General features: G+C 48.9%; 1 protein-coding gene across 1 annotated transcript; it reads right to left on the minus strand.

The window, feature by feature from the left end:
• Window positions 1-6163: 6163 nt before the first annotated feature.
• LAMP5 (lysosomal associated membrane protein family member 5) lies at window positions 6164-16695 on the minus strand. Its single transcript, XM_072858572.1, has 6 exons — window positions 16507-16695; window positions 16050-16222; window positions 15691-15822; window positions 15503-15608; window positions 13851-14039; window positions 6164-7353 (listed from the first exon to the last, which is right to left on the minus strand). Exons 1-6 carry the CDS (start codon window positions 16544-16546, stop codon window positions 7175-7177), a joined length of 819 nt encoding a protein of 272 aa, XP_072714673.1. The 5' UTR covers window positions 16547-16695; the 3' UTR covers window positions 6164-7174.
• Between the last annotated feature and the right edge of the window lie 337 nt (window positions 16696-17032).

Here is a 17032-nt window from a genome sequence, read left to right on the forward strand (position 1 = left end):
CGCCCCGCCGCAAACACGCGCCCGGTGCCCACCCGCAGAAACCTGGCAGGGAGCGCAGCACCCCCGGCGTTCCGAGGTGTTTCTATTTTGTAGTCTTGACAACTCAGGAAAACAGGCTGCACCAGTAAAGGCGATGACATACAGGCAAAGCTGTAATATGAGCCACAAAAGTGAACTTTTTTAACCATCTTTGAATAAAAAAGGAGTTGGGGTTGGTGGGGGTTTTTTCTTCAATATTCAGCACATTTTAGGCTGTACAAGTGAAGAATTTTCTGCAACTTTCTTATCATTAGATACTTTAAACAGTATTCATCAAGTTTACTGAAAGTTTTGTCGATTTCAAAGGTTTTTTTTGTGCACACCAACTACTGGTGAGACAAATGCACATGCAAGTTAAATAAATTAATTAATAAACACTTTAATTTTCAGTGTGGTTTTTTTTCCTCATGCCTTGTTTCTGTTTTCTAAATTTGACTCGGTCACAGAGTACTGGACCAAGCAAATAACAAGCAAAAAAGGAGGGTGCTTGTATATACGTGCGATATATACCACACACACGTGTAAAAATATATACATATAGTGCTTTATAGAGCTGCCCCTAGTGATTCCAAAGTGCCAGTGGCCGTGTCTGCGATGAAAGGCAGCTGCTCAGCCCTGGTCCCGTGGTGCTCGTCACAGCCGCGTCCTGGCTCCTGGGCGGGGAGTTGCTGGGAACCCCAGCCTCAGTGAAGGTCACAGGGACGGAGCTCCAGTACCACGAGGGCTTGGGGTTAGGAAAACCACTGGATCCAAAGTAAAACCTGTGCCTACCCGCCAGCCACGGGAAGCCGACAGTCGGGAGGCAGTGGCTGTATGGGCGTGAGAAAATAGGTTGCTTTGTACTTTTTGATTGTATTTATTAGTTTAAGATATTTGAAGAGTGAGATGCTGCTGTCCAGCTCTAATTTTCCAAATCAAGAAGGCAGGAATAAGACCTCAAAAATAGATGTTCTCAGTGTCAATAAATTTTTCTCCTGGTTGATGGCACAATCACTGCATAAACACCTGTGATGAACTATGGGACACGAGTAAGAATCAGAAGCTTGAGATTCTGACTGTGCCTCTACCCAAAATTAAGAAAAAAGAAAAAAAAAGAAAGACTTAACAGTTATCCCAAGCGCATCAGACTTAACAAACAAGGACCAGCAGGATGGAAGAGGCAAAAGAGCCCCCACATGACTGGGGAGGGGGAAATCACCTTTAATTTGCCATAAGGAGGAAAGGGCAAAGGCTTAGGGTGTGCAGTGCAATGGGCTGGGGCAAAACCAGGCAGCCTATGAGCTAAATACCGCGAACACATTACCAAAAGAAAACCCCAAAGTGAGCGGGAAAATAATGGAGGGAAATAATCATTCGACTCTGTATCATCTGCCTTTGCAAAAACCTTGAGGTGGGAGACTGACTTTGTTTCTGCCTGAGACCTTCCCAGCCCCGAAGAGGCCAGTCCTGATCAGGCCCGGAGCAGCCATTTGTCACGCACCAGCCTCCCCTCTTCTTGCACAAAAAAGAAACTTCCCTGTGGCAGAAATGACCAGTGTGGTTTGTCAAGCTGAAGCAAATGATGTAGTTAGAGAAATACTAGAGAACTATCCATGTCAACCCAAGATACTGTGATTTAGCCATTCCGAGAGCCCCCCAGACACCCTCACGTGCGCGCGCACGCACACACACACACACACACACACTTATGTTAGAAACATACACAACTCTATACACAGGAAAAACTTTCATGGCTCAACACGTGTCGGCAACGCCGGCACTTGAAAGAAACACCCAGCCATCCCGTTGCAGCCAGTCATATAGTACATAAAATCTTGAGAAGCAATTAGCACACCCATACAGCTCCGTGTATGAAGAAAGCCCATACCTGTTGAAATATTTCCACCTTCCTTTCCTTGCCCCCCCCAATCCCTTTTTTTTTTTTTTTTTCTTATTTGTCCTTAATTTTTGGCTCATAACCATTCAGCTCTCATGCCTAGTGAAAACAATCCTCCCAGGCTCCCCAGTAGCATCATCAGTCAGCTAATGAGTCTACAATATCATTTGCTCCCTTAAGCATCTTCAAGTCTTATAAATGAGGTTTTATATTACTTCTGGTTGCTGACATCAGTAAATGTTTCAAAATACATTAGCCATCACTCAAAAAAAAAAAACAAAAAGCTTTACTTTGGCTGTTTCACCCGCAGCACTTCAAATGAAGCCAGAGCCAGCCAAAAAGCAGGGAATACCCATGGCCTGTTACCTTGGGCTACACAGTTGACCGAGCCACGTTCATCACCATCGCTGCAAATTTGTTCCTTGCGTACCCTCTGTAGGATCGTCCTGGGTCTCATCTCCTGCAACCTGATGGCTCGCGAGCCCTTTTCCCAGTCCCTGCGGTGTCCACGCTGCAGAAGCCATTTCCTCCCTCTCTATCGCCTCGTGGGCTGCGCAGTCTTGCCCTTGTTGGGCATCTCAGCAAAAAAATTATACTCTTTAGTTTTAGTTTTTTAGATACCAGATGCTGGGAGCAGCCATTCACCCGGAAGATGTCTTCATCTGCTGCACTGGCTGAGGCTGAGCTCCGCATATGGCCAGTTACTCCAATGCATTTATTCCCGCCTGTCACTAAGGAACGATGGCTTTTTCTGAAGTCACCAGTTCTAAAAGTATTCACAAATACTCATCATTTTACTAGCAGAGGCCGGGGCATTTCCTGGCTATGTAACTCCCCTCCTTGACAATACATCAATAATTTATAATTAAAGTTCTAATCAGAAGTACTTGGTAAGTCATTAACAGCTGCTTTAGTAAGTGCTTAATTATTACAGGTCCTTACAGAGCTCATAGGGTGATAAGTTTCTTATATTTATCCACCTTCTACCAGTGTGTTCATAAACATCTATAAAGCAAAGTGTTCAAGTTTGCAGCTAGCTCATGATAAGCCATCAATGAATGAAAGCTAAATATAAAATGAAATCACAACAAAGGTGCTGCTGTAGTTTGATGGGCAGGAGGGAAGTTGGATGGCTTTTTTTAACCTCTCTCATAACTAATCTTTCAAAAATAGGCTTGGAAAGCTTAAATCGATGGAAAATTCAGATCAAATTCAGTAAATAATTGTTAGCAAAAGTATGGAAAGAATTGAAAGACTCAAAGGGGTTTCTTTCAACATCTTAAATAACTTTTTCCAGAACCAAGATACGTCAGTCTGGGGCACAATGCAAACTGTGACTGAGCTGAAATTATTGTTTCCATTTCCTTTCTTCTCAAAAAGGCGAGAGGGAAAACATGTCAGGACAGCAAGAAATTATTTTCTATCTTATTTCAGAAAACCAAAAAATTAATTACCCAACTCTGTCCCCGATAGCTTCCAGTCACTTTCAACCTGCAGGTGATGCTGAGTACTAGCTACAGAAAACATCTGATGTGACAAGCAACAAAAGGGCTTAAGCTGTGTGGGCACAGGGTTGAGGGCTGCACAGGCAAAACAGAGCCACAAGAGCAGCGTCAGCTTTTGGGGGTTGTCCTCCCATCAGACAGCCGATGCCAGCACTTCAGTGCATCGGCCAATGCTCAAGCAGTGGCTCGGTCGAGGACGGTTTCCTGTGAGCAGTGAAGACAATGGTTTCCTTGGGTGGCTCTGCCATGACTGCCCTTACAGGGTCACAACAGGTCGAATTAAAATCAGTTTGCAAAGTCAACTGTAAATGAGTGGGTGTTTTTCCATCTCAAATACATGTAGGTGTTTGAGAGTGTTTCCCTGTTACACCAGGCGGGTCTTGCTCACTTTCTGCAACTGGGGAAACAACAACATGACCTACAAGGGGCTAAAACCCACCAGCAGCTTTACTTGAAGAAGACACCACAAACTCCGACTGCTCCAAAAACCAGCCTGGAGATACTGTTCAGCCAGCAGCTCCATCCACCAGCCGCTGCCTCTCCTAGGAGTGACGCTAAGGCAGCTAAGCCAAGCCCTAGGTTTTGTTGCCTTCCAACAGCTCCATATAAACCCCAAACTGTAGCTTCCAAGGGAGGCAAAGAAAGGTTAAATGTAGCCTGTCAAATGCTGCAGGGGTGCAGAGCGGTGGGTTTCCCACCTCCTGCTCTGGTTTTGAGAAGTATCTGTCAGCCCCTCTTGCCAGCTTCGGATGATCCTTCCTGCCTCTAAACCCGCTCTGCAAAATAAGTATGATGTCTACGGGGTATAAGAAACTACAGTGCAAGTGGGATTGCTACCGCTGGCTTGTGCAAGGAGCTGTCGCACGAGGTAAAAGCAAGAGGCCGAGAGGAAGGAGCATAAAGACTTTGCTTGGTTGTATATTTTGGAATACTTTGCATCTACTGTGCCTCCGCCGCTGGCTACGCAATGGCCACAGCACAAGGCTGGATGCCCTCAGAGGTCATGGAAGTAGCTGAGAAATGCAAGCCCATTACCAGTACAGTCACCCCTTCATTGGGTTAAAAATTTGGGGCGGATCAGAAATCAAAAACACTTATAAAAATGCTGCGATGTGTGTTTCCTTATCTCTGTAAAGCTCCTACTGAAGGCAAGTGGAAGGGAAGCAGCTCTCTTTTATGTCACCCATTTAAAGTTTTGATATCCAAACTGATAGGCGACTAACTCAAGTTTTGCAAGGAAAAAGAGAAAAAAAAGAGAAAAAAAACAGAAAAAAAGAGGGCTAGGTGCTGATGAATGTGAAAAGAGGGAGGGAAAAAAGCCTTAATGGAGTCTCCTAGAGAAACAGAGAGCACAGAGGAAAAATAGGCTCCTCCTCCTTGTTTCCAGCCACAAAGTCCTTCTCTTCACCCATTTTTCACAGACAACGTCCCAACTCTTCCGTATCTCTAATTTCTGCTGGTTCAATTGAACCAGCAGAAATTGCTCACACTGACACCAAAGACTTGCAGCTCAACAGGAGGAAACCGGCCGGGTGGGACCAGCCTCTCTCTTACAGACTGGGATGTCTCCAGTTTGGTACAATTCCCATCCCCATCCTGCCACCGGGTCCTGCCCCACCGCTGCTCACCCACACAGCCACGCCATCCCACGGGCTTGTTCCTGCAGCCGCCTTGCCAAGACGTGCTATTCAGAAGACAAATGACTACGGAGGGGCTCCTTTGGCATCCACAGTTCAGCTCTTTGCTTCCTTCTTTTTTTCTGGATGTCAAAATACAGGAGCAGATGCTCCAGGCTGATGGGAGCTGGCTGGGAGAGCCTTTCTGGCTGGAGGGCAGGCAAGAGCGAGGCAGGACAAAGCCGGTAACTTGGCCCCCCTCTATTAAGGATGAACCTTTCATCCTTTTATTCACCCTCCTGCTACCTATGGCTTTTTCTGGCTGCCTCTAAAAGAACCTTTTTTTCTTTTTTTTTTTTAATAATAATCAGCTCATTGTAGGCAGTGGCACTCGGTCAGCCTAAAGCCCGCCCAGAACACTTTCACAGGAGTTTTAAAAGAAAAGGGCAAAGCCACAAGCATCATTAGCGCCATAATTTTGCTTCTTGCATCCAAATGAAGAAACAAGAAGGCGAGCATAATGTAGAAATGAGACCAGGAATAAGACAGGACTAAAGGAAGGCTCTTGCTGCATCCACCTTTGTTTTCATCTTCGACAAAAAAAAAAATTCGTAAATTTTGGAGGATGCTGCAGCATTCAAAAGAAATTACTGTTTTTCTTGGCCTATTACCCTGTTTTAAGCTGAAGGTGGACAGTCTGTATGAGTCCCTGTTTGGATCAAACTAGTTCAAGAAGAGCAAAGTATTCTCCACACCCTAAACTAACACGAGGTCTGGACTAACTCTTGCTGTGGTAACACCGGAGCCAAGGGAAGTCAAAGGCTTCAGTGGGAACTGGACAGGAGCAGAGTGAAACGCGCCACTGCCCACAAAATACATAAGAAAGAAACAGCCAAGAGGTTAGAAGAACATTAGAAATAGCCGACAAATCACAGAATACTGAGCCGCCACCTTGTCTTCACCAAACCATCTGCACCAAAATGCTGCTAGAATAAATCCTACATTTCTCATCCATTCAGGCTATGTATTTTTGCACCGATTCCATTAGATATCATGGAGTCAGTAGAAAGCATTACATCATTTCAAAATAAGAAGGCAAATCATGTATTATATATGTACATGTTTTAATTAGTTTTAAAAATGGTCTACATTTAAGGATAGATTTCAAGGATTTCCTTCTATTTTTTTCTGTTACATTAGATTATACCTGAATAATCTGCATAGTAACGTTAACGTTTCTGTTTTCTTCTTTTTTGTGTGTGTGTTTCGTTGTGAAAATACCAGTTGCAGGTAGCAATGTAACATCTCAACGACAATCACAATACGTGCAGGATGTCCAGCCAGAAGCATTTCTCAGTTGACTTGCAGTAGCATGGCACTTTATAATTTGTGTATCAATACTCTTTTTCTATTATTTTTTTAAGTTTAGTTCAGATGGGGCTCAAGAAGCAAAACCAAACTTTCTTCACTCAGCCTCAAGCGCGGGCTCAGCCCCTCAGCTGGCTGCGATCTGCTGCGCTGGAGTTACTCCAGTTTATACCAGCTTGAGGTTCTGGCCTTTATTTTTTTTTTTTTTTCCAAAACACACCTGTATTGCCTTCACGCTCTCCTTCACATGAGTGCAAATTTCAGGAATGTGATTTGAGTCCCTTCATTAGAGGACCTTAATGAAGTCTGTGCAATGGCTCTGTCCCCCAGCCCTGCTCCCTGCGCAGACGTGAACAGAGAGGGCTGAATGCTGCCAAGAGCAGCGCACTGGGGAGGTAAGAGTCCCTTAGAGGGGGAAAAAAGGGGAATTAAAAAAAAAAGCAGCTAATTTTGCCCCCAGTGTTAAACTTTGACACGTAAAGCATTTCTGTTTCCAGATGATCGGCCCAGCTGCTTAAGAAGGTATTCATATCACCTACTGCCACAGACAGACTGCTAAAATCAGATGCTCTGAGTCTTCTTACAGACAGCTATGTCTCTGCACTGACTATATTAAAGCCTAACCTTAATGTGTGTGCCTCCATGAAACACCCGTGATTAGGTGTTGTGAATACCGTCTCTCGCCCCCCCATAACCTTTTCTCACCCTTAAAAAAAAAGTGCTTTTGCTTTTTCTACCTGATAAATATTTAGGCTGCTCGATCCTGTCCCCTATCCCATGTGTTTGTACTGAGATCTGTCCCGAGGAATTTGCACTTGGTTGGCTGTCAGCTTGTGGTGGATATGGTAAATGCAGAGGGTTATCACGATAACCAGCCCCAGTATCAGGCCCAAAATCAGAGGCAGGGTTTCTTCTAACTGCTCCCTCTGGTCCACCGGGCACTTGTGTTCTGCAGGGAAAGAAAGAAAAGGAAAGAGAGAAAGAGAGAAATTAATGAGACATTGCAAATCCGAACTCACGCGGCAGCAGCGAACCGACCACGGCTACGGCTCCTCGCCGGGGGTCCCTGTGCAGCAGAAATAGCTGCAGCAGGAAGGAGAGACAGCAATTGTCATCCGAGTCCCAGGGAGCAAATCAATTGCTTTGGAGGAAAGTGAAATCACAGTCACAACGCAGGGTTTGGAGGGAGAGGTAACATCTATCAAACCAACCAGCGCGGTGGGAGAAAACGCTTTCATGCCCATGAGATCCTCTTCAGGCCTCTGCCACAGCAGTACAGCAATGGCCCTGCTGGGAACAGGACAGCGAAGGTACAAGTTTCCTGACCGTGGCTGAACATCTGCTTTGTTTATTTAGTTACAGAGTCTATAAATATTGTATCACGAGACCTCACCGTCAGTAAGTCTTTAATCCTGCATCAGACTTACCATGCTCATTGTTAAAAAGATTTTTCCCCTCTACCTGCAAGCTGACAGAGATCTAACAGCATCTCTCCTCCCTCCCTATGAGCTCCCCACGGGAGCTGGCACTGGCAGAGCACATGTGTGTTTGAGGTCAAACAGCATTCTGGCACCCCGTACTATTTTTTGTCAAATATGGCAAAGGGTGAGCAGAAGCAACACGAGCCTCCCCAGTGTTTTTCTCTCTGGCCTACAAGTCCCCGTCATAGTCTAATAAACCACTAGAAAATAATAAAAACCACACAATGGGAAAACACTTTTCTATTTAGCTTGCAAAGGCACAGCCACCAAGGTTAGGAAACACATTGCGCTGGTAATCCCGGTTCAGCTCCCTTACACTTCCAGAGTCTACTGCAGGCCTGAATGACAGGATCACGATTTGCTTTTTCCCCTGCGGGACTCTTGCTGATCCATGCCGATGGACAGGCAGAGATGGGGCTGCCACACCAAAAAGAAGAAAAATGTCAAATCTGGGGGGGGGGGGAAAGGAATGTTATGGGGTACAGGAAGGACAGTGCTCTGGCCTCTGGATCACCTCTTCCCAGTACTAGAATTGTGCTGAAAACAATGAAAACAGCAATTACTTTTAAAAAAATGTAAAAAAAAAAAAAAAAAGAGGCTGCATGTTAGATGAGCAGATACAAAGGGCACCACTAATTCCTCCCATCACTACAGACTGTCCAGATGGGTTCCCCAGGCAGCTGATTGCAAGACGCAGAGATCTGCGATAACCACGAACCGCAAACGCTCCGCAAATCTAATGGCATGTGGCAAAGAGCAGGAAAAACCTAGAGACCCCCCAGTCCCAGGCAGGAGGTGGCAGCAGGGACGTATACCCAGCGGTGCCGGCACCTCCGGGAGCTCCGTCACCTCCCGGCACGGAGCCATCCCTCCCAGCACCAGGCTCACAGCGATGCCATCAGGAAACGTTTCGAGCTGTAAATGAAGTGAAACAAAAAAGCGAAAGTGAAATGTAGTCTAACAAAAAAAATGTCCTTTTTGGTTCCAGTTGTTCACTGTTTCACCAGAGGAGTGATTAATCACCAGGACTGTGTTACAGGCGATTCAGCAATTGCTGCAATGCAGGGGTTTTGTTTGTTTGTATTAAGGAGAAAGGGGAAAAAAGTCCTGATTATTATTTAGCTCCCAAAATTGGGTTTCCAGAGCTTTACGAAATTCTTCCCCGTTTAGGACGCTAAGGCCTGAACCAGACTTGCAGCGCTAAGGCAGAGACACAGCGGCAAGCTGGCATCCCCGGACCCGACCGCGGGAAAAGCCATGCGCGGGGCAGTGCCGTGGGGCCAGGGGTGCTCCGACCCCCCGACCCCACTGCTCACACGCCAGTCCAAAGCAGCACCCCTCCTGCGGGAAGGATCCGTGCTAGGGGAGCCCACCACGCGGCTGCAGCCAGCCCAGCGGGCCGGGGTGTGCTGGCGTGCCAATTAGCAGCGTTTTAGTCCAGCCGCTGCAATCTCCTCCTGCAGGCACTAATTTTTGCTTTGAAAGTGGTTTAGCTTAAACCCTACAGAAAATTGAAACAAGCCTGCTGCAAACCCAACTGAGGGCATTCACCTGTGGTCAAACACAGCAGGTTTGCCCGTTTCCTTAAACAAGGACCCGGCGCCTTTCCTTACACAAGAACAATGCTGCGTTTGCAGGAGAATGGGGAGAACGTGGGGGTCCGCAGCCAGTGAAGAAGGCAAAGCTAAAAGCACCACTGCTGCGATGCAGAGGGCTAACCCAACTCTAACGCACGTGCTTGCAATATTTGAATTCCCAAAGCAAACTGGCTGCAGAGCACAAAATGTGCCAGAGGACATGGCCGAAGCTCCGGTGTCCACAGAAAGCCACGGCTGTATTTAAGCGTCTGAGTCTCAACTCAGAAAGGTGTCGATGCTTGCAAGCAGCCAAGGAAGATAGTTCTTTACCCTGACACTTTTTAAAGAGAATTAAAAGAAAAAAAAGCCCACGGGGGGGAGGGGATCAAAGCAAAGCTTGCCGTCTCCAGCAGCACACCCACAAACCATGCTGCCCTCCCCAGCTGCCCTCCCCAGGCAGAAAATGCTCTGCCCTGGCAGCGAAGGCAGCCTTGCAGAGCAGCCACCTCCTGCCTTACCAACACCTTCTCCTTGCCAGGCCCATCCATTTTCTCCTTTTGGAGCAGATCGCCGAAGTCTGTGCTCTTCAAAGAGCATAAGAGGAATGGGAACGGGGCTGTGGGGGACCCAGTACGGCAGCACAGCCAAGTGCAAAGCACAAACACATCTGCAGAGGATCTAAGGCTCTCCGCATGCTGACTGCTAGGAGGATAAATTTTGTATTTTAACGTTCATACAGTGTTAAAACACATCACTTTACAACAAAAATATTTTCACATTTGTAACAGTGTACTTCAACATTTATACTGCGTTTTTCACCCCAAGAGTTCAAAGCATTGCATAGGCACTGAGGTGTACACCACCACGGGGAGGTAGGTAACAGGTATCGTTCCTGGTCCATCAGCAAAGGAAAATGCAAAGGGGAGAAGGGTTTGCATGAAGTCCACGGCAGACACAAATTCAGACACTCGACCCCATCAAGCACAGTGCGGGCAGGTGGGCTGGTTGATGCACGACAAATGAAACACCATCACATTGGGAATTGCTACATATTTTAAATCAATGCCTTCTGCAAGAAAACAGCCCTTTCCATCAAATTTTCCTGAGTATTTTGTTTCAGGTCCCAGGAATCTCAGCATTTGCCCAAATCGCTGGGTTTTACCCTCAGTCCCCGAAAGCAAAAAGGTCCCTGGGAAATTTTAACTATGTGAAAAGTTCAGGTGATGCTGGGAGTTTTGCTGCATCCTGAACCCGGTGGGGTCACCCCTCTGCCAGAGAGGTGCCACCCCGCAGCCCCAGTCCTGGCCCTGTGAACAAAGACTGCGGGTGGATACAAAGGAGGCATTTAGGTACGTTCCTCATTGTTCTTTTGTGCTGTGCTTCCTCCGACACCGCGCAGCACCCAGGCTCACGTACCACCACGGTTTCTATGGTGAGTGCTCGTCCAATTTCAGTATTAGGCTACGAAACCACCCAACAGGCCCATTTTCTTGTTTCAGCATCCTTCTGCAGAACAAATAGCAGCAAGGCAAAAAAAAATCAGCGGCTTCCCGCAGTCATGACTGCAAGCCTGAGGACCGGTGCAGGGATGGAAAAACAGCCCAGTTGTGTCTGGCATGATAGGATGGATTTTTGAGATTGAGATGGGTGTTTATAAGTGATTAGCTTAAAAAAAGGAAAAAAAAAACCAAACAGACTGGGTGCTTTTTTAAATGTGGCCGCATACCTTGCAAAGAGGAGCTACTTGGTGCCAAGGTCCCTTGAGAAAATGTGGCCCTCGTTGGGGTGGCTCAGAGGGAGATGAGACCTCCCAGGATTCCTGGCCCCTAGTTCTCAGCCTCTGTATCCCTTTGTATTAGTATTTTGCATTATTTTGATTAAAATCAAAAGACAGACAATTTCCGTGGGGTTCTTTCACCAATTTAAATGTTCTCCTTCCACCCTCTTGATCCAGCTCTCTTTTTACTGATCTTTTAAGCTGAAAAATGTACACACATTTTACCTATAAAAAAAATAAAATTTCCCAAGCTCTGAATGAAACAAAATGTCTGCTGCTTCCGTATTGAAAAAGGTAAATAAATATATTTATATATATGTATATATATGTATATATTTGTGAGGGTTGGAAGCAGTGTCTTAAAAAAAAAAAAAGAAAGAAAAAGGATATTCTAGCACATGAGTTTAAGCATTCAAAAAAATAAAAGCAATCCAATCACTCCCTACAAGCTTTCTGATCTATCCCAGACAGGACAGCGTCAGGACTAAGGAAAAAACCTTTCCCCCCATTTCTTTGTGGTAGAAGGGCCCTGACCCTCCTGCGTCTCGGCGATTCTTCTGCTCTAGCAGGTCTCTTTCTCTATTCTAAAATATTTTAAAATGTTCCGTAGCTTGTTCATAATTAATAGGAATTTTACCTAATGGGAAATTAATGAACCAAAAAGGAGAAGGCTAATTACTGTAATTTAAGATTGGCAGCGATTCTCAGACCCCACAAAGGCTCATGTTTTGCCGTGCATGTGCCGAGGACACGCTGGTCCGCAGGGCTGGTGGGGACGTGCTGCTGGGAGAAGCAGCAGAGCCCCGTGTGAAGCTTCACTGATAAACGACCTCTCAGGCTTTTCTGACCATCCTCTCCAGGTGCTGTTTGCTATTTAACTTCCAGCAGAATTAAATAAAAAGAACTGTCATTGAATAATGACAGCAACAACAAAAAAACAGAAAGCTTGACAAAGAAAGAAACGGTGCTTGCCTCAGAAGGAGGAATTCCCTACATGTTTAAAGATTGCTAAACCAACTGGGGTCTCCTTGTGTCCTGGATTTAAAAAAAAAACAAACAAAACCAAACCCTACAACCACAAAGAAAAAAAACCAACAAATTTACCACCTAATACAAAAGAGCATATCATGAAAAAGGCAGGTAGTCCCCTTTAGCAATGAACTCCGAGCTTGGTTGTTTCAACCATGAGCTCTCTGACTTCACAAGTTTGGTATCACAGAGACACAACAGCTAAAATTGAGTCCAGACTTGTGTATTTTAAATATGCTTTTCTCAGCCTCTGAGGTCTGCCCAGCCAAACCCTGAGCGTAGGAAGCCTGGATCCACACATGAGGGAGAGGATTAAAATGTGCCAACAAAAATGATAGGAAACTATGAAATTCTACCTTTTTCTCCCTGTAGCCTATGCAAAACGTAGTACTACTCCGTTAGGAAAAAAAAAAAAAAAAAGATTTATTTGTACCCACAGAAGAAACCTACTCCATACTACACTGGCCTTGCCATGAGTAATTCAGCCACGCAGAGCTCTGCCAGAGCCCGTGTACATAATAGCATGTATTTACTACACCAGTTAGAGGAATGTGAGTCATGAGCGTAACTGCTCGGCTCTGTAGTCAGTGCCGTTTTCTTATTGTGTTCTAAAATATTTCCCACACGCAAAATAATAAAGCCCCACATTTTTAATGCTAGGCTTGAAAATAACACCACCATTTTCTAGCTCATTATTAAAAGATTTGGCTATTTTATTTGCATCCTGTTACAATACTGGAGTTAACTGATTTGCTAAGATGGCACTATAAAAAGGGCACTAGTCTCGAAGCCCTAATTCAGGTGAGCATGTTTACACTCCCTCATTCAACCTGATGGAAAAGGCAGGGGGAAGTCGGGGAGGAGGAGCACCACGGGTTCCTCAGGATAAAGGCAGGCAAAATCTGCAGGAATGCTGCCCCATGGCAGTATTGCTGCTGACTTCAGTACAACCCTTTGATACAAACAGCACGCATCAACTCACATTTTCTTTTATCCACAATTAACATTAAAGAAACCTAAGAAGAGGAACAGCATTCCCCGTGTTTGGCACATGAGGTGCCTCACTGAAGTCCCTGTTACGCTTCCTTCACTCTTGCAATGAGCATTAATCAAACCGAAGCCAGCAACGTGCGTTGCAAGCATTTCCTCCCCCCGCAGCCCCGAGCTTTCCTCGGTGTGCTGTGGCCCTAAAAAGCCCCCGGAGCCGCACCGAAGCGCCTTCCCTGCTGCAGAGGAGGCACCTAAGCCTTGCAGGGCTCCCCTGGGACCAGGCAGTTCTGGGGCTTGCTGGCAACCCAGCCAGATGAGTCCTTACAGAACTCGTATTGCCAACGTACACGCAACGACAGCCCATGTTTTGACCAAATAGCAGCTGGGCTGAATTTGTAAAGGAATTTGGGAGACCACGGAGGCAGGGAATGGGTTGGAGGGACTGCAGGGAGCACTGACAACCCGCTGGAGGGAGGGGAAAGTGCTCTGGTAAAGGTGGGACCAGTTCCTTCAATACATTGTGACACCCCCAAAGGCCGTGGCAGCATCAGCATCGCGGGGACGCAGGACATGCCTTCACCCTGCACTTTACCTTCACTGAAGACAAAATCTGCGGTGATGTCGAAGGGCTGGACGCGCACTTCCGACAGCAAGAGCTGCACAGACTTCTGGTGGTCGCTGGAGAGGAGGGAGATGGTCTGCTGCGCCTGGCATTCGTAGGACTTCCCAGCTGGGGTGACCAGGGCAGAGAGCCGGTGCGAGCTGGCCGTGTGCTTCCCGGCTGGCCAAGGGGCAGAAAGAGCAGAGGTCAGGTTCCATCTCTGGGGGACCGATGTGACTTTATTAACAAAACTAATGAATTGAACACAAGGGTATGCAGGCGGTGTGCAATGCGGCGGCCGCACGCTCCACTGCTCTTAAAGCAGCGTTTTCTCCTGGGGTGGGACCACGCTTTCGGCATGACACCCCACATAGCCAGGGCAGTTCCCGCACTGGGGTTGCCTGCCCACAGGCAGGAACGGATGGCTGCAGCGTGCGGTCCTGCGGGCATGAAGGGGAGAGCTGGCTCTGCCACTGCAGCTATGCTCACGTCACAGGACTTGAAGTCCATAAAGTCGGAGGAATGGTTTCTATTGATGTATATGCAGGTTTCAGCCTCGGACTGTGCTCGTACTCCCTACGTTCGGGAAACAGCAATTCCTGTGGCTGCACTTGGGCTCTGAATTCAGGTGGGAAGGAGCAATGCAGTTTGGGGACCTCACTACAAAGCAAAACAGGCCGTAACACCTTTCCTGAAAATACAACGTGACCATCTCACCCAAGTATAGACTACGAGAAAATATTTTCCCATCACATCAAGCTTGTTTTATAAACGAAGGCCGAATGCGATCAGCAAGGTGGAACGAGGAATGCCTTCCACCTCCCGCTCTTCTGCAGCCCTTTGTTCCCCTCCAGCAGCACAGAAAGGCAATCAGTGTTTCACATTTGCAGAGGGTGATGAGGCATGGCCACCACCATGTTTTGGGGACACAAACAGCAGAAACACCAGTGGGAAAAATAGCTCCACGTCCAGGGTGCCTTATGCCACAAACTCTTAACGCACCATTCACTGGAGTTTGAAAATCTTGAGGAAGAACAACTTGCAAATGACAGTATTTCAATTTTCAATACAAGACAACTCATTTCTGAGCAGAAACGAAATAAAACCAAAACGAAAGCCAAAAGAAAGGAAACCCAGCGAGAAAAGAGGAGGCTGGTGGGTGTGGAGGCGTGTAGGGATGTTGATGTCGATCTCATCGTTATCTTGGGAAACCGCTGCTTTCCCACCTATTCAACCATCATCACAACCGAGGAGATAATTAACCTTAAAAAACATCTCCCGTGGGAAAGCAGACAGATTTTTCCAGACCGGGCGGACCCCTGCCCCGCTGCCCACCCCCTCGGGCCCCTGGGTCCCGCCGGGAGGGCCCGGGGCAGCGCAGCAAGCGGCCGGAGGTTGGAGTCTCCCTCCCACAGCAACTGCGGTGATTAAAAACGAGAAGCAAGAACAAAAAGGGGAAAGAAAAATAATACGCGGTTTAAACCGGCACCCGGTCCCGGCTTTGTCGGGTGGGTTTGGGTTTTCTTTTTTCCCCGTTAAACTGCATTTAGCCCGCGGGGTGTGTGTCTCCCCCCCTCCCCGGCTCCCCACTCGCCAGACCCCAGGGAGGAAGGCTTTAAACCCCGTCCCCCCGGGGCGCTTACGGCTGACGGCGTCCTTGAAGTAGGTGCGCTCGGCGGTGTCGTAGGTGAACTGGATGCGGCTGAGCCTCCAGAAAGCCTCCTGCCCCCGGGACGTGTTGTGCCCCTCCTGCCGAGACAGGGCCGGTCAGGACCCCGGCAATACCGCCGTGCACCCCCCAGCTGCCGGGCGTGCGGGGGGAGCCCCGTACCTTCAGGAAGAAGAGTTTGAGGGTGTACGCTTGCTCCAGCCAGGAGATCTCCAGCTCCGACTCGTTGGTGCCGCACTTGCCCTTCATCTCGGCGCCCCGCGACAGCGGGATATCGGCTTGCTCCGTGATCAGCTGGAAACGGGGAGCGGGGCTCAGGGGGGCGGCCCCGGGGCCCCCCTAAACGCCCACAGGCCCCCCACAGCCGCGGCTGAATATCCTCGGGGGGGATCAAGCACTTTCCAAAACTACCGGCGGATTCCCCCCCCCGCTCCCGCGGTGACAACGTGCAGCGGCTCCGCGGCTGCAGCGCTGCATCCCGAGCCCCGGCCGCAGCTCCCCCGCCCCCGGACCCCACTCACGTCCACGTAGTTGCTGGCCCACACGTCGTAGGGGACGATGAACTTGGCGGCGAATTCCGCCATGAGACACGTCGTCCGGTTTTCCCGCACCACGAAAATGTCCTTTTCGGGGTTAGGGGAGAGCCCGGAGAGATTTTCAACTTCTTGCTCGGCAGCCAGGCGGGCCGCGGCGTCTGCGGGCAGAGAGGCGCTGAGCGGCGGCAGCGCCCGGGGCCTTTTGCCCCAAGCCTTTGCCGGCTCGCCCTAACATCCCCCCCTCGTCCCCCCGAACCCGCTGGAGTAAGCTCCCCTCTCGCGACGGGGCGTCCCTGTCGCGATAGAGCGGGCAGAGGAGATGGGGCAGCCGGTGGCGGTGAAGCAGGACCGGTGCTCTAGCAGCGCCGGGTCTGTCTCAGCGCCAGCGGCTTGCCTCATCGCGACAGGGCTCCGTGTCGCGACTCGCCGCCGCGGTACTCACGCAAGAGGAAAAGCAGCCCCGGGAGGCGCCCCCCGGCCATCCTCCCTGCTCGGCCCCGGCGTGCCCGCGGCTGCTGCTGCTCCGAAAGGGTCCGCTCCGGAGGAAAGAAAGAAATAATAATAAAAAAAGAAGAAATATTAAAAAAAAAAAGGAGAAAAAAATCCTGAAACACCTCCTGCCTCAGGAGCTGCACAGGCTGCACAAGCACTCTGCTGCGGAGTGGCGGGGAGGAGGGACGGGGAAGAGTGCGTGGGTGTGCGGGGAGGAGGAGGAGGAGGAGGGGAGATGCCGGCGGAGCTGGTGGAGGCGCCCACGCCGAGGGACGGGGCGTACGCGGAGGCAGGGCGGGGAAGAAGGATTCCCCCCCTCCGCCGGCGTGGGGGCCCCGCCGACCCCCGCGGAGGGGCTCTCGGGGATCCCCGCGGGGATTCCGGCGGAGAGCGGGGACCTCGGAGGAGAGAGCCGGGGGACCCGGCGCCAGCCGGGCCGCCCCGAGGTGCCGCTGGAGCGGGGCTGAACCGCGGCG

The sequence above is a fragment of the Ciconia boyciana genome, chromosome 3 (genome assembly GCF_034638445.1).
Source record: "Ciconia boyciana chromosome 3, ASM3463844v1, whole genome shotgun sequence".
NCBI classification, from domain to species: domain Eukaryota; kingdom Metazoa; phylum Chordata; class Aves; order Ciconiiformes; family Ciconiidae; genus Ciconia; species Ciconia boyciana.

Bases quoted from the DNA above. Each gene is read 5' to 3' on its own strand.
- LAMP5 (XM_072858572.1), bottom strand. From the start codon at position 16,546: ATGGCCGGGGGGCGCCTCCCGGGGCTGCTTTTCCTCTTGC. The intron at 15,609-15,690 runs GTACGGGGCTCC...CTGTCTCGGCAG, and splicing joins TCAAACTCTTCTTCCTGAAG to GAGGGGCACAACACGTCCCG. The intron at 14,040-15,502 runs GTAAGCGCCCCG...CCCCTTGGCCAG, and splicing joins CTTCAAGGACGCCGTCAGCC to CCGGGAAGCACACGGCCAGC.